Source organism: Cuculus canorus, chromosome 13, assembly GCF_017976375.1.
Source record: "Cuculus canorus isolate bCucCan1 chromosome 13, bCucCan1.pri, whole genome shotgun sequence".
Taxonomy (NCBI): Eukaryota; Metazoa; Chordata; class Aves; order Cuculiformes; family Cuculidae; genus Cuculus; species Cuculus canorus.
Window position 1 is genome coordinate 20,296,536 of NC_071413.1, and position 18,258 is coordinate 20,314,793.

An 18,258-nucleotide genomic window follows, 5' to 3' on the forward strand; every position below is an offset into this window, starting at 1 on the left:
AGACAAACAGTAATCAATTATTATAAAAGCTGTAGCAGAACAGGCTACAAATTTTATGTCAATGACTCCTTGAAGGGGAAACTGCATTCCAGCAAAAGTGTGATTTTGGAATTACACTGCCTCTATCCTCTGACTATATTATTGATAACAACAGACAAGTTCTGCTTTGGGTACCCTATTTATATACCTGATGCAGCACTACATATAGATCCAGACAAGCAGAGTCTGGTTTAGGTCATCAGTAACAACCTAATAATCTACAGCCTTTCCCTTGTACCTGTTTGAATTGCAAAGAATCATCAACTGATGGTTTCAAGCAAAGGTTATTATCCAAGCAGTTCATCCCCTAACAAAATCCTGCCATGGCCCAAGCACCAGAGAGGTTACCACCACCATCTTGAAGAGAAAGACAACTTGTACAAGTAGCTTAGAGCCTCCAGCAAGATGTTTTCCATACTGAAACCATATTACCTCTCTTTTTGTTGCTTTAGATTTGGAGACATTTTGCTTTGAAAAAAAAATATGACAGCTGAGCAACAGCAAGGGAAACCTAAGCGTTACAAAGACTTTCTTCCCTTTTGATCCACTGTTACAGGCCTTCTGAAGGAAGTTACTTTCAACTGCAGCACATCTGAAGATGAAGTCTTCCTTTAGTTGTCCTTCAAATTAACATAATATATTAATTCTCTTGATATATTAAAACCAATATTTTCTAAATCTCATCTTAAAGGACTAAAATCAATCCTTTACGTTAATGAACTCATGAAAACGTAAAGCATTATGGCAATTTAAAATGACAATTGTTTCATGGCCTCATAAGGATTCACTTCTACAGAAACCATGTATTTAAGAAACCAGAAGCTTAGTCGATTCATACTTTGGAAGCAGAGTGACTCAAGAAACATTAGTAACTAGAACTGCAATCTATGCTGGGGGATGCATGGGCATCCAGTTAAAGTAACAATGAAGTAAACAAATAGAATCCTAATTAAATCAGTCTACTCTTTCTATGCTTACCAGGAAAAGCTTTTTATCGCCCATTGAAGGGAGAAAACTTGGCTTTGCTATTGGCAGAGAAGAGGCATTTGCACCACTCAATTTACTCCTGAAGCTTCTCATAAGCTGGCTTTTAATACGGCAAATTCAGGACCAGTGCTCTGCTCGGATACAAGATGTCACAAAATATATCAAAAAGTATACATGTTAACCCGGAAAACCAGACAACAAGTTCCCCGAACTCAGGAAACCCATCACTTTTCATCAAAACCAGTTCCCCTGGCATCACAGTTTATATGTAAGCTGTTAGGAGGACACCTCTGCTAACACAGCGATAGCAGCTTCGCTTTACTTGGACAAGGCGCGTGCTCGCAGCTGCAGAGAGGAATTGCATGAGCATAGGCAGGCGCAAGAATACCCAAGAAGGAGGCTGCCATTAAGGTACACAACTGAACAAGCCACCTTATTTCTCCTGTTCATAGAACTCACCAGTACTCTGCTCCCACAGCAACAGCTCTAGCAGGGTGATCTTGAAAACAAAGAAAAAGCACAGCATAAAGCAGTCTGGATTCGTGTTTATTGAAGCCAGTAATTAAAGACGTCCTCATTTTGCCAGCACTAGAAAGCAAGATTCCACATGACTGCATACTGCACCTGGTTAAAGCCATACAACTGGACTAAGGTTTGTTTCATACATTTGCAGTCCTAATTGTAAGTTGGAAAACAAACCAATAAACTTAGTATACAGGACAGTGAACTTTCATTTACAGCATGTATATTGTTAAGTTCATGATGTACAGAGCAGTCACTTTCAACGTAGTTAAATTAAATAAAATACGAAATTCTGTTCAGTTTAAACAGGTTTTTTTAAATGCCAATAAAAAAAAAGTGCAAACTTAAAATCAAGCAGCATAACCATAGCGTTTTTATGGAGGGCCAATCTTAAAACTTTTCTATTTGCTTCAAGTTGAACGCTTTTATCTTTTGTTTTCTTAGTTTAAACATGAACAGTAGATGCAGTCACTATAATGCATATAAATATAGTCATATAATAGTTTAAACAGTCTACCATACAAGTGTATCTGCAAATAAAATGAAGTCTCACTTGAAAATGTAAAGGCTGTTTGCAATTTGGCCTTTGGTTCCAATGCTTGAAGACACCAGAATAACAACTGTGCAGCTCACCAAAGTTGACAGACTTTGGCAACCACAGGATGCTACATTACTTACAACTTCCTTTGAATAAACTAGGAGCATTCACTTGCAACCAGAAACCAGAGATCTGTTTCTGTTTTGTCAGAAGCATCTTTCTGCAAAGCTGGGAAGTTATGGCGCGTTATCAGTTCTGATCAATTTAAGTATATGTAACATTTTTATAGAGCTGGAAAGTCCTTCGATTGTAAGTTTTCACCATATTGCTAGAAAAAGTGCTTATCAAGTTAGATGACAAAAAACTGCAGCTTCAGACTGAGGTTTTCAAACTCTATCCCATTACCATCGACAAGTTTTCCATTTTCCTGTCGAGTTTTTGATGTTTCAGCCTCAGTGTCAGGAGGACAGTGTGTAATTACTCCTTCTGGTGTGCTAACTGCAGCTGGCACCCAGTACACCAGGAGTACATCCACATCACCCACCAGCCATCCACTGTCTCAGTCTAACAGTTATCTACATAACTGTATAACTTCAGGTCATACCGTTTATTTAAAAAAAGGTAAAAAAATAGGAGGAAAATATAATATTTTCAACAAAAAAACCCTGGCACAAATAACATACTCGTGTTAATGTTTGTGAAAGAGGCAAGTAAATACTCTTAGTTTTCTAGATAAGGTTTAGACAGACTTACAAGAACAGCCTCTTGATGTAACATAGGATTTGAAGTTAACATCCAGTACTGTGTTAGTGGTCGATCTAATTCTGAATATTTAAGTAACAATATATATTAGGGAAGTTATATCCAGACATCAGATTTAGTACAACAAGTTCATATCAATAAAAAGTAAACTCTGCATAATTCAAATTGTGGTTTTTCCCTTCAGCGTTAAGAGCACAGAATATGCTTAGTATTTTTAATTTATGGTAGTGTGTACATGTAAAACAAGCATATCGCATAGAAAATCAAAGTGCCGTTTCAGTAACCATAGGAGTTCCGTTTGTTTTTACGGAATGATGGTTTTATGTGACCATGGACACAGCTCCGTTAGAGCAACGAGGACAACCGCAACCCATCTTTCCAAATGAAATGCTACATTAAAGAAAATACAAACCAAGTTGCTGTGTTCATCACGTACACATTCACGCTTTTTAGGTGACCTTCAGAACTGGGGTTGGCTGCACCTGCAGCAGCTGTGGTTGGAACTAGGGCATTGAAAGCTTTCTTTAAATCCTCTGCAGGTGTAAGGCAGGAATCAGTTTTAGCTCGGTAGCTAATATTTAGTTACAAAACGTAAGAAAAAAGAAATACTGAGTGTTCTGTAGCGCGTTTCATTATGGGAAAATGATACGGCACCCACCATTCTTCACAGGCTAGCCTCTCGGCGTAAAAAAAGGCAGAAGCTATCAGAAAACAGGATTTAAAATTAAATACAAATCGCCGAACTACTGATTTTAAAATAAAACCAAACAGTGACTGTTTGTACTACAGTGCACAATAAGTTCAAGCACCTTCTAAAGACACATCACGCTCTGTGCCAGGCACTTGGATCTAAACAAGTTATCGTTTCTCCCTTTGTCAGCTAGACCAGAAAGGGCATCCACACTCTTCGACTCTTTTAAAAACTAAAATAAGATTTATAACAAGAATAAATTCCCACGATGCTTAGTGTTTGGCCTGGAATTCCCCAACGTAAAGTAGTCTTTTTAAAACAGTGATTATTTACCCTATGTGAAACAGGGTTTAACAACATTGCTCCTCTCCAGTCAATCCAACATTCTGGTTTCTCACTGTCCCAAACCTGTTTCCCCGTTTCGGGCTCCACTCCCTACCTGGGCTCTTTCACCTCATTTACGCTGTTGCACCACCACCACCAGCTTTCCAAGTCCATAACGCATTCGCAAACATACAAGTAACCAATTCCAGTAACTCTGAAAGAGGATTTCATTTCTCTCCTTTGCCTTGTGTACAGTCAGTAGTCGTATTTGAATAAGAAATCTCCATTTTGCTTCTCCGTGTTCTTCACCACAGGAAACGCAGCTGCACCTGCTAACCTCCAAAACCAAAAGAATTGCCCTATATAAACTCTAAATGGTTATCTTATACAGAGGGATTTTATATGCAAACTTCCTGAATGTACACTTCTTACTGGGACAAGGCAATGATGGAGTAAGCTCATTCCCCCTGCCCCAAGAAAACTGATAGCATCTGCCATAGTAGAAAATTCCTGGTCTTATCAGATCAATATACATAGCTATTTGGTCATTTACATATGCATTTTTTATGCGGTATCAAGCTTCGTTCTCTGTTGGAGGAGAGTTTGTTGTTACCATAGAGTCTGGCTTGCGAGTCATCCTATCCAATTCCTCTTGAACATTCGTCAAAACTGTTTTTTGTCCTGAAAAGAAAAAGGACAAGGTTAAAGCAATCTAATGTCAAGGAAACATTTTAACTGATGAGGACAAGTGTTCATAAAATCACTTTTATATCACTACATGTTATTTAATTTCTTATTACTTGGCCACCTACCCCAGAACACAGGGGCTGACACAATGCAAGATAACATCTCTGTAAACGCTGCTAAATACTGAGGTTTGAGTCAATTTAAGGTAATGAAATGCTGAATTACGTGGCAACATAAAGCACAAAAATATCCCTGATCTCTTTTACAACAACTAACATTTTAAAAGCAACCACGTTTAGAACCTTCTATAAATTCTGTTACTAGCACTGATAGCAAGGGTTTAATTTAAAGCCAGATCTTAACCACAAGTTTTCCAAGGTACACAGGCCACCTGCTACAAGAATCCCATTTGTTCGCTCATGCTTATACTTGCTGCATTTTAATATTAAACAACTAACAGGGAAAACTCTTTTGTCTGCAGACAATGCTTCCTGTAAAAAAGGGGACGTGAATTGCATATTCATGTAATATCTCGGAGCAGGCATTTCAAAGGACTTCAATTGGAAACAGACACGCTGAACTAGTTCACGGAAAGGCGTATCTTACAGTTTAATATTAGACTCAAAACTTTTTAACAATTCTCTAACCAAGCAATCGGTTTAATTCTCTCATTCTGAAAATTATAAACCCACAGACAAATTAATCACTAAAACTGGAATGATATATTCTAATGCTTACAACATACAAGTATTTATGATTAAAAAGCTATATTTTTAGACAAAAAGTAGATTATATAACCATGTACAGCTTCCTTACATAGCCAAAGAATTTAACAAGCATCTGTTTTCCAGCTCAAATGTGTGTGAGATATTAGGTGGATTTTTTCCAGGGTACATGCTGAAAACATTAAGGAGGCAAGATTTGACCGTTAGAGATTTAAGCGGGTTTTTTCCAAAGTACAAAGACGTAACCAAGTTAAAAGGTTACCTTTAATCACTAAGAAGGTTTTAGATTTAAGCACTAGGCATAAGCTGCAGCACTCCTAACAGCATCTATTCCAAGCAGGAGTATTTAAACCAAGTTAAAAAATTAGTATATTAACTGTAACATAACTGACAATCCAAAACACTTCACACGTAGCCTAATGGTACCTTGGAGTTAAAGAACTCAAAACCGTAAAAAAATAAAACCCACACAAAATCTTTCCTCAAACAAAAACAGGTCTAAACAAAAACAGTGGCCTTTGTTTATTCCAGATGAACTGGATTGTCAAAGCTCCAAAATAACACCAAGCAGCCGTCTCCTGCAGCTACCTCAGATTAGAAAGGGGTTGCCAAGTTATTCAGTGACACGAAGGTTTACACATCCCCCCTTAACCATCGGCATGGGCAAGCACCTTTCAAAGAAGAAGAAATAGAAGGAGCTGTTTCTAAGAAGATAAAAACTTTCCCTCCATTATAAACTTCATTGATACTTGATACTTGCTTTCAGCTTCCCTACAAAAATATTGTCAAGGACACCAATGGCCTCATTCGATCAGACGTGCGCTATACAACTGTATGTATTATTCTTTCTGGCTTAGAGGGAGAGCAGGAACTCGAGTTCTTTATCTACTGCACAGCAACAGAAGGGTGAAGGCAAAGCTTAGAACCTGCATGAATCCTCCTGTGGACACTAATGAAGCAACTTTAGGTTTAGGAGTCCACGCGAATCAAAAAAATCCATGATAGGAACTACCAACTGAAGTTCTTTGAAACAGCATCCTCTGCGCAGGGAAGAAGGAAGTTTAAGAATACAAAGGCAAATAAGACAGGTGAAGAATCACACATGAGAAATGGACATGACATTGCAGCGTCTACACAGGTGAGGGAGTTCTTTCCATAAGAGTTAACATCACAGACCCCAATCTTATTGGGTTGCCCAGTATGTCAAGATCCACGTCTCCCCCAGCCTGTGACAGAAACTCAACATCTCACTCACAGGACATTCACAGCTGCAGGAGAAGGAAATGGTCACTTTAAAGGTAAATAGTTTTAGTGTTGACCTCCTGAAATTAGGGCTCTCTGAATAGTTCAAATTGGGCATTTAAAATGCCTACAAAGATCACTTCAGGACATTTACTCACATATGCTGCCATAAATAAGACTTCTCCAAGACATTCTCCTCAACTCTTCCACAAAAGAGCAAATAATCTTTTCTGTTATACCAGCTACCTTATAAACTCAAAAAGAGCTTTTCAGATTCCAATGGTGAGAGCCCCTGCCTGCTGAGGGAAGTTTAACCTTACACTGGCTGAGCGTAAGCTGTGGAGACAACAGCCAAGAAGGAATAGGCATATTCTCTTGTGCGTGAAAGCCTATTGTTCTGTTCCAAAAGCCAGGGAACAAGCCCGAGCTGCCAACTTGATGCAGCCACAAAATGTCAACTGCAATCCTGAGATCACTGAGGAGAAGTACTTCCACCAAAGAAAGGCACCCCTATGAGATACACCTGCAGCGCTGCGCACAACTGTCATCACTCGTGTTCAAGAATAGATAAGCCAGCGATGGGAGCTAATGAAGAAAAAACTAGTAGTGAAAACAGCTCAACCTCTAACAGAAGACTGAAAGACAGCTTTCCTAATTTAGTCTAACAAAACAAGAAAGCGAAGAGAGGACACATGACTGCTGTCTCTAGATGCTTCAGGAGAGAAATAGATTCTAAGTTAGAAGTTAATGCCGACATATGCAGACATAGCCACTGATTATCTTTGAAACTCCTGAAAGGCACAACATGTTCTAGAAGACAAGAGAGGAAAGAGTAAGGCCATTACAGACTAATTAGTTTCTACTCTAGTATTTTTTCCAGGAACTGCAGTTATGGTTTAGGTGCTGACGAACAGCCTAACAGCACAATCAACACGAATCTGTTACCAACCAGTTCTGTCAAGCCAACCAAATTTTGTTCTATGACAGGATAACAGGTCCTGTGGAGAAGGGAAGAGTGGTTGACATCACATCTCGCATAACCTTCATATAAATCAGCTAGAAAAAACAGTCTTGGTATTTCAAAAGAATGAACGCATTGTAACACACAGAGTTACCCGTTAGTTATCCAGAGTACTAACCAATACTTTTTTCAGCAATCCACCCTGTCCAACTGTTGAGGATATCGGATATGTAGACAAGCATGCCCGAAGGGACTACAAAGGATTTGAAAGACAGGATTGGAGGTAAAAAGTTATTTCTATGAACTATCAAAATGGTACATAATAACAGAATGGAAAACAATGATAAAGGAAACACACAACCTTTGGAAATACTAAGGTGATTTGATACAGACTAGAAAAAATCCTACTAGGAGGCAGGAATTGTACTAAACTGGCTGTATTGTTCTAAGAAATCCCGATCAATATCACACAGATGAAAAAAAAATAGCACCATGCTGAGATATCTGAACAGAAGCACAACACATAACACGGATTAAATAACCCCTACTTAGGGCAGACAAAGCCTTGTCTGAAGCACTGCATTCATTTCAGAGCACTAGAAGAGAGAGGTCACCAGAGTAGTCCAGAGGGGAAGAGTAACAGCTATCAGAGCCATTAAAAACAGAGACAGAAGTGTCTTTTTGTAGTTCAGACAAAAGTCACAGAGGGTAAACCTTGCAAATATGCAAAAGACTGCTGGAAAGACAAAGGGGCTACACTGATCTCTGTCTCCACTCAACCCGGATAAATCATACTGCAGTTAAACACTGATTGTACAAGAGAAAAATAACTGAAATATTAAGTACTGACACAGGCTTCCCGGACAGATGACATTACATCTTTTACTTGAGTCTTTTTTTCACTTTTTCTTTACCAGCCAGGAACTCCCCAGCTGATTCTGCTTTAGATAAAGAGTGTGAGTGAAATAAACCCTAAAATTATTTCTAGTCCTACTTCTATAAAAAGTTAATTTGACATTGTGGTCAGTAACAGCAGGATAGTGACCTGCTGCACCCGAGGGAGCAGCGGGCACCCTTCAGTATTTAACTAGAGAGGGCATTCTGGATTAAGAAAGAATCCATTTAATATTTTTACAGTGTAGATACAATACTATTGTGTATGTAACATCTAACAAAGAATTCTTTTATTGTTACCTTTATAAGAAATTTAATAAATTACAGAATTCATCATGCTAAAGCAAAAAAACCCAACAAAATCTCAACTTGCCATTAAGTCAAGTTCTAGCTAGTTTTGAGCTTTCAGAGCACAGAACATCCTACAAAACCCATCTCAAAAATTCCTTACTTTCCCTCTCTGGGAACAGCTTCAGTTCAAATACCCACACTCCAACAACCGCTCTGGTTCTCTTACCAGCAAGATCATCGCTGTGGTTGGCATCAAATATCATTCATTCCCAGTTCAGAATGCCTGGGCCTTATGCTCTCCCCTCTAAGCATCAGAAACCATGGGTTTGGCATCATCATTGAATTTTACATCATTTCATAAGTCAGAAGTAGAATACCTATAATTTAGTAGTGAAATAATTCCCAAAGGAAACATCCTGCACTTAAGCCTTACAAGAACACCAATATAAAAAAGAAGCAGCTAAATAATCAAAGCGGTAGATTTATAATATCAGGTGGAACAGCCACACATTTCACAACACTGCATTTCGCGTTGGTACCAAGTGTTCTGACAGGTTTCTTATATTTCCATTTAAACTAGTGCAATTACCTATCAGCAAATGTCTCACTCGATGCAGTCGCAGGCACATACACAGAACAAATCCACATGATTAGGGTTATCAGTTGTTGGATCACGATAAAATATTAAATATTGAGAGAATAACTTCAACCCGACACAAGAAGCAACTCGTTTAAACTCAAACACCAGAGAGATTTCAATAGTTTGACTGGCAACTCCAATGCAAACCCAATGAACTGCATTTCCTTCAAGCAAGAGGCAAGTGTCAAGAAAGGAAGGAATAGAATTCTAGAGTTAAAAAAAAAAAAAAATCAGCACTTTCTGAACACGGTCAAGAGTCCAATGTTATTTATATCCCAGCAGTGTAACTTCACTCAAAGAATCAACATAAAACAGGCTTAAGAGAAGCCCTGGAGTTGTGAAGCTGCAATAGTTTAGTTCTTTTTTTAAGGACTGCCCATTTTGACCAGTTCATAGACACACACAGTGAGACCACTGCGGGCCACAAAAAGGATCAAAACCATGCAAAGCAGCCTGCAATAACAAGTAAGTACCTGATTTCTTGGCCGTACTCTGCACTCCTCCACCACCAGGACTCCCAGGAGAGCCAGTCTTTTTGCTCAAGAGGCTGTTAAAGAAACTAGCCAAGACACCTTCACTTGCAGCGTTATCTATGTTAAAAAAAGAAATACAGATGTATGACAGAATAGTTATTGCTGGTCCATGACATTTTTTACATACATACATACTTAACTCTCTTACCAATGAATGAAATTAACCTCACATATGAGAAGGTCTCTCCTTGCTCAATTTAAAGACACAAGTCCTTTGCATTCATTGGCAAAGCCAGAGACGACTGACAGCGTATTTCTGCTCTTCTGGAATGGGGGAGGAAGGGGGGGCACAAAAATGTAATCTAAATATTTGCACCCTTTGTTTTTTGTACTGTAGAATCCAAGAAACAAAGTATGGATGTGCAGTTCAAAGATTTACAAGTCCGTAAACAAACTGCACAGACATTTCAGTGCACACTACTTTTCATAAATCTGAACTTGGACACACAGCAATGAGACACAATCCACAACCGCAGGAATATTTTATTTACTAAGTGACACATCACAGTGCGCCACTCAAAACAATACTCGCTCTGGCAACTTTCTTAAAGCAAAGGGAGAAAAGAAACCACTGAACCACCTTAGGGCTGAGAGAGGGAAGAGGGTGTAATTTCCAAGCTACTTCATTTACTACTGACAAGGACATTCTAGAGAACAGGCTTAGTAGAACATTTAAATGTAAACATTTACATTTAGTAGAACAGGTTTCACTGTGAAATCCAGAGTAAGGGATACAAAATATAACATTGCGTGTAGTTATAAAAGCAGCTCCCACTCAAAGAATCCAACCACTGTATAAGATAAGTATTTAGACAACTTAAGGAAATAAGGTACTGGAACTCTGTCAGATCGCTTGGCGATAACAGAACTCTGCTGCAACTCACAGGGGTGACTCAAAAAAAGAGAAAAGTAAATCAAACCTGAAGCCATATCGTAAGTTCGTTTCTGTTACTAAACTAACAACACCACTAGTGCATAAATTCCAAAATCTTTCCTTTTAAGGAAGGCACCACATGATAAAAATAGTAAAATGCTTATTCATACTTTTAATATTTGGATCTGGCTTCTTAACTGATGTTATTGGTGAGGCACTGGGTACATTGGCGGGACCAGCTCTGCCTTGAGTTCTTGGGGATCCTGCAGGGCCTCTTGCAGGTGATTCCTTGAAAGAAAGTCCAAATCACACAAATCAGAGAAGAACCTAAATGGATCAGTTACATAAAGCAAGCATTACACCATGTATAAACTACTGTTTAAATCTCTATCTCAGTACTGTAATGCATGCACACTGGGGAAAAAAAAAACCCAAACAAGACACCACTGCGTATTTTGGGCCTGTGCCTCCACTACAAGAAAGGACCTGCACCACTGCAGGAAATTTTCAATTCAATAACTATCTCTATGTATCCACAATGAATTAGAATTAATTAATTTGTAAGCAACATTTTAAAATATTGCCACTTATTTGTAAATTTACTTTCAACTGTTTGAGAAGACGATGTATTCTACACTTACAAAATGAACCTCTACAGGTTAAAGCCATTCCCTCTTCCCTAGAAGGAAACAAAACACCTCCTACTCTTCTTGGATCTACTTACTGATGCTCTTGTAGGCGTTGCTGGCTGTTTGGCAAGGAATGACTGCAAAAAAATCACATTAAGAATATTAAATGTATATCAGAAAATATGAAGGAATAAAATACAGGAAATCTGACTAACATTCATTTATTTGATAGGTTTTCTGATCTCTACACATTTCCTCTTTGATATTTATATACTTCCAGACTTAACCACTAGAGGACAGTTCAAGTAAGTAAAGTAAGTTTCAGCCCTTTGTCTTACACAGCTGTTTCAGAACTATAAGCCAGAAACCTGTAACCTCAGTATTTATAATCAACTATACATTATTAGGTTTTCAAAACAACAGAGCAGTAAAAAAAAAGATACAGCAAAGATAAAAAAACAGATAAAAAAAGATATAAAAAGATAAAAAACAAGATACAGCAAAGCCAAATCTGACACCCTGAAGTCTTTTAAGCCTCTGACTATAAGAAAACGGCAATGTTAAGATGTTAAGTTGTATAAATATATATATTTTAAGGATCAACACATCCGTGTTATAAATTCCAAGTTATCTTCTTGCTCCTTCCCCTTGAAATCAAAGTTATTTGTTCTTTGCGTATTTTCCTTCCAAACTGCAAAGATAAGGGGCAATATTTTCTACTCTTATTTTGCAAAATAAAGCCTTATTTCACAATGACACTTCAATTTGCAGAGCTGAAGTGGCTATCTAGTGACTTAAACGAGGAACAAAAAATCTGAAGGCAATAACAACGGAGAGTTTAAAGTGAGATCTTATTTAGTGAGCACCTGTCCTCTTCCTTCCATTCTTACCTGCTGCTTCATAAGAAATACTTGTTCATCTTCTGCTGCCAGCTCTTTATCATGGACTAACTGTTGAACAAAACATTTTGTTATTAGAAGTAAAAACTGAAATTACTGCTTTTACGTTTTGGTAATCAAAAGGGAAGAAAAAGAGGCAAATTTTTAATACCATTCTTCTTTTTTTTTTTTAAAAAAAAAAAAAGGAAAAGTCTTTCACATTTAAGAGAGCAGCAACATTAGAGATGTTGTCATGGAAAAAAAACATTGGAAGTCAGTGGAGCACCCTGGCACTGCCTCTGGGCATCCCCCTAGAAAGATGACTACTTGCTAAGCAGCCACGTTAATCTTAGAATCATAGGAGCACCAGGTTGGAAAAGACCTCTTGGATCATCAAATCCAATCATTCCTGTCTGCCACTAAACCATGTCTTTTTACATTCAGGTATCAATCTCGCCAGTGCCTCTTCAAACACCAGAGATGACCTCAGCCCCAAGATACCACTCTCAGCCTTGCAGCCGCCAAAGCATTACATCAGCCCTCACAAATCCTGGTGTTGCGATCAGGCAACAATCATTGCCTCCAGGAGCCACCAGTTACAAACAGCAGGATCAAACCTTCACCCTACGTGAAAGCTTCAAACAGTGCTTCCCATTTGTAAACATCAGGTCTGGAGCAGAAAACGCTAAGTATGTAAGAAAGTTGTAAAAGAAGCTTTCTGGTACAGAGCAGAATACAATTTTACTCACAATTAACCATATTACACATATCCTGTTTCAGTGTGCTTATACTCACAGAATTAGCAATATACAGAATTTATATGGATTATTTACTGCCTTACATTAAGAAGTCTGTCAATAATATGTTAATGCAATAGTGAAACACTCTCCTCTTCTACAAGGTTTGCCTTTACGTGGTAACCTCGACGCCATGTGTGCCTACATGTAGGCTGTTGATGCTCTACAACAGCATTCCCCGTTTTCAAAAAGCGTTTTTGCCCCACACAAGCTAAAAAGTTCATGCGAAATGGATATGAAATTGCTTTTCATTCACTATGGAGAATGGATTTCTGATTGTGCTTGCAGTATTTTAAACTGGCAAATGAAAGCTTGTTTCACACATTTGGATTTAAAAGAATAATCACATTTAGATTTAGAGTTCTTTGCTATTAACAGTTATTAGCAGCCTTTCAGGCAAACTGGACTTATTTTTCCAGGGGAGGCAGGGAAGAATTTACTCCTTATTACCTTCCTTACAGGAGGTTTTACAATGAAGTCTTCATACGCATCTTCTGGTTTCACCGTTGTGAAGTTTTCATGTAAAATAGCAATTTTCTTTTCATTGTCCCAACCAGCAGGTCTATAAAAAGAAGGAAAGCTTTAACTTTTCAGTCACAAAAAGCACTTCCAAGAGATAATTTACGAGGCAGTTTTCTCACAGGTTAGTCTCAATTCCCAGTGAAATTCCAAATCTACTAAAAAGCTAGGGTAGTCTGAGTCAAGTAACCCAAGTAACATGCACTAAGTTGCTTCTTTGATCTAGAATTTCAGAATATTCACATACTAAGCTTTTGGACAACACAAATCATTCAAGTTACTTTTACATAAACAGTATATAAAATGTAGCGCTTAACAGAAAACAATCTGAAAGCATGCTGCTTATCCAAGCGACTTACATAAAAACTGCATCCTTTTCTACCACTAAGGCAGGTGTGGTAAACTGAAAACCGTATGTTTTATGTACAATGTACTTATACAACAGATCAAGGTTTTTTTCCTCCTTAACTGATGTATAAATCAAGGCAGCCCCATCTGATTATCTATTTAAGGAAAAATAGGCAAGATACAGGTTTTAAATTACAGTAAGAATTTCAAAACAGGAGCTAATGGCCATGAATCTACTAGACCTAATTTTGAGAAGTAGTTCAGGGCAAAAGACATCACCATTCGGTATTCAGGGCGAAAAAGGAGGTATAACAGGTAAAGACTCCTGATACTTTTCTTTGACGTACACAAAAGCCAGCTGCCTTCCCAGGCACTTAAGAGACAGTCGAGATCTCAGGTTTACACGGGAACTGAAAGTTCCGAGGGGAAAACCAAGAAAAAACACCTCACAAAATGCAAGACAAATCTTTGTAGAGGAACCAAAGTCTCAAGTCCCGTATAAATTTCAGTTATAAAAAGTTTTATACATCTCTTGACATTTTCAAAACAACAAATGCTACAAAGTAAATAACTAAAATACCAAGCAATCTTGAAGTGCAATTTATCAGACAACTTTATCTGCAATTCAACGCTAAAACGTATTTTCTTGCTTCCAGATTACAGCAAATCTCCTCAAAGCAGGGAAGGATACACTGTAAGCAGAATCTACGGATGTGTGACTGAATGAAGTCGAAGTGCTCTTCTCTGTAATCGTGCTCCTTCTCTAGCACGCTCACTGCATCGCACTGCAGGAAGGGAGAAACACACAACCAGAAACACACACATCATAGTTACTTTGAGCCTTTGGTATTAAAATGCCACCAATAAATTCAAACTACAAAGTACTTAACATATAAGGCCTTTGCCCTTCTCCAACAGTAAAAATTGACACTGATGGCAGAAGCTTACTTTTACACTAAACCCATTTACTACTAGACCAGAATCCATTCTGCATGTCTGTGTAAAGCATGCCTTCTAAAAGAAAGCAATTAAAGTTTTCCCTAGCAGTAAACAGAACTAGAAACTCACTTTTGTACAAACTACCAGCACGGGAATTCCGAGGTTGTGAGTCAGCACGTTTTCTCCGAGGGGCAAAGAAACATGTTCATCCTCCTGGCCAGAGGAAGGGCCTCTTCTCTGCGGTGATCCTTGGTAGCCTTCTTCAGGTTCCACATACTCTTGAAACTCCTTTATAACTATTGAGAGAGAGAGATCTTCTTAAAGTACAAGAAAGGAACTACTTCATCCACCATTAACGTATGACTAACCAGAAATCTCCACCATTAACCACCATTAACATATGCTAACCAGAAATCTCAACTTTTGTCTTTTCTTTCATAAGGAGGCACTCCACAAGAACAGAATGCCATCTTTAGCCTTGCTGCTCACTCAAACACAATCCTCCACTAAAATTCACACCAAGTTAAATCAGGTACAATTTGAGGCTGTTACAAATAGAACAAGCTGCAAAAGCTCTGGTACACGCAAATGCACATCCTTCAACCCAACGCATTTCAGTACAGGGCAGCTGACAACACAAAACGAACAGTTTAGCAACTCAGCCTGTACTCAGTGCAGTTTGTACCTGGTTTTGGAAGAAAGAATGGTGAAAGTGTATACAAACACAGGAAATGCCAAACTGAAAGAGATACTCTTTCTTTAAACCATTATTCAGTTTAAGTTTCTGTTACTCTACATTTCTGTTGCAGGAGTGCAATGCTAGAAATATGAAAAAAATACACTGCACAAACACGGACTCGAGGACTCTAAATGTTATCTGAGGAGACACAGTTATAGTCTAGAAAAATACAACGGAGTCAGAGGAAACTAGATGCATTCTATGTTTTCAGTTTTTGATTTTTATGGCAACGATGAGTGTTCCAGTAATGTTGACTGTGATCACATATGAAAGTGCCTAATAAACAGCATTAGCATCATTTGTGACCCCTCTCCCCACCTTATCAAAGCTGGGCTGGTAACTTACAGCTTTTACATCTTTTTTCAGGACAAAAGATACAACCCAGATAAACCTGCCTCCAAGACAGGTGAAGGCTTGCCCTCACATGACAAACCCATGAGGAGCCTCCTCCTCACCCAGCCATGAGGAGCCCGCAGCAAAAAGGCAAGCCAACCTCCATGACTTACTCCCATGAAGGCATCTTGATTTTAGAAACAGTGGGAGCAGGCTGGGTGTGCATCCAGCAAGGAAAACTGAACAAGCTCCCCATCTCCAGCACTTTCACAAAGAGAGGATTGTTCAGCACACCCATTCATGTGACAGGGAAGGAGCTGCAACTGTACTGCCCGACATGCGATACCACTGAGGCTTAGGAAGCGGTAAAGCCTCTTACAGGTTTGTAATTTACTTTTCCAAAATACGAATCATTTCTGTAATGGAACGGGCATGTGTAAGGAAGAACAAATCAGAAAAACACTCTTGTTCAAAGCTGTACAATCTAGAATTTGTATTAGAAATATAAAATCGCGTGATTCTTGTGGGGAACAAGAGCTCTAGTCCCAAGAAAAGCTTAATAAATAGACCATAAGACTTTCAACATATTCTAAGGTCCACAGAAATAAAACAAGTTCAAATGCTATTGCATTTTAACTTGGGGCAGCAGTGCCTTCTGGTGGAGAGAAAACAACGGTGCTTTCAGACATGCGTTCCTCTAGTACCGTTTCATATCTGGCAACTGGAAATCCATTATACATTTCACACATCAAATATGTGACTGTCTCACAGAAAGAAAACTAATTGCAGAGCATTTAACTAGAAAAGCATTTAAAAAATCATTTATTTCATGACTCAGTCTTCCTAGCTCAGGATAGGAAAAAAAACTATTGAACACAAGAGTATCACAGCAGTTAGAACAATATCATTTACATCCACTACAACCACTCTGATAAGCTCTTTGACTTAAACAGATGTAGAATAGTATTTAACAACACTGTTCTCAATTGACTACAGCATAATAGTTAGATAACATTAGTGTTGTAGGTTTTGATCATATTGGAGCAGGAAGGTCTTTTCTCTACTAAGATATCTATTAGTACAAACCCTTTCAAATTTGGGAAAGAAAAGCCTCTCTTGAAAACAGTAAGATTCAAAAAATGTGATACAAATCATTATTCAAGATACTCCACGAATTTTACTAATACAAATAATAGCAAATGTAATGTGGAAACTTCAGCAATCTGATGCACATTGTCATGAATGTCTGCTGAGTGGGAATGAAGACCATAACCCCAGAGAGCAGAGATTCCCAACCCTTCCCTGTCCCCAGGAGCAAGCAGCACCAAACACCATGCCTCACAGACCACCCACCAGCAAGGCTGATCCATGCATAAAGGGTCAAAGCTTCACTCTGGAGAAAAGCTGTTGTTGTGGATTGTTAATAACGCAAGTGGTCTCCAGTTAAACCCTGACCGAGAATGAGAAATGCTACAGGAGACTCTGCTTCAGTTAAAATGTGTTGAACAAGTAACTCCAGAGCTAAAGGAAGGTAAAAGCTGCACTAAGAACCCTACCTACTGGACCCTGACAGCGGACACACTTGTTTGAGTGGAAGTGGTTGAAACCCCCATTTGCAGGAGGCTCTTCAGCACGTCTTAAAAGACCCTCATTCAACCCCCACTCCCATTCCAAATTTAGTCTAGTTAAATACAAAGTAAACCTGTACCACAAGCCCTGCCAGAATCTTACTAACAAGCTGCGTCCTGAGCAGCTGAGAAGGCAGCTCAGTTCAGTGCCTCCGTCATACAGCAACTGAATATTTTTCCTTACCTCCCGTATCTATTTCTCACTCCATCTCCTCTCAAACGTTTAATGGACATAACGTTCATCACGCACCCAAACAGCCTGCAGAAATCTTTTCTTCTTCCTTTTTTTAGAGCAAGCTCTGAATATTTTCTCCTCCACATAATTCATATTAAAGAATCACATTCTATACAGTATGGGAAGCACCCCTTTTCTTTATTAAGGGGGAGGGGAAAGAGACATTGGCTTTTTCTTTTTTTTTTTTCTTTTTTCTAACAGGCAATACAGATGAGATGATGCACATAAAGTAGGAAGCCGGAAAAACACCAGTTCATCTGACACATCAGTAATATTCTGCTACCTATCAGTAAGGTCGAGCACCAAGAATGGTAAATTGCATGAAAAATTACCAAGTGATAAAATGCCATAAAAATCACACACCCACTGCTGTGCTTTTAATTTATCTACGAAACTCCTATTTATCCAGCTAAAAAGTCTTTTATGTAGACTTTTGCATTTAACACAGCAAAAGAATGCCAGTTTCCACTTATCTGTTCCATCCTTGTCTTACTGCTTATTCA

At 38.5% G+C, this 18,258-nt stretch overlaps 1 protein-coding gene across 2 annotated transcripts in view; it reads right to left on the reverse strand.

The window, feature by feature from the left end:
* Positions 1–1,551: 1,551 nt before the first annotated feature.
* DYNC1LI2 (dynein cytoplasmic 1 light intermediate chain 2) overlaps positions 1,552–18,258 on the reverse strand; it is a 28,083-nt gene continuing 11,376 nt past the window's right edge. For both annotated transcript variants that reach the window (XM_054078769.1, XM_054078770.1), the window contains exons 5-13: positions 14,950–15,116; positions 14,573–14,666; positions 13,893–14,028; positions 13,465–13,576; positions 12,230–12,289; positions 11,435–11,476; positions 10,881–10,998; positions 9,777–9,893; positions 1,552–4,544 (exon numbers count right to left, since the gene is read on the reverse strand). In XM_054078769.1, the coding sequence (XP_053934744.1) occupies positions 4,438–4,544; positions 9,777–9,893; positions 10,881–10,998; positions 11,435–11,476; positions 12,230–12,289; positions 13,465–13,576; positions 13,893–14,028; positions 14,573–14,666; positions 14,950–15,116 (953 nt within the window). In that variant the 3' untranslated portion in view covers positions 1,552–4,437. The remainder of the gene's footprint in view (positions 4,545–9,776; positions 9,894–10,880; positions 10,999–11,434; positions 11,477–12,229; positions 12,290–13,464; positions 13,577–13,892; positions 14,029–14,572; positions 14,667–14,949; positions 15,117–18,258) is intronic.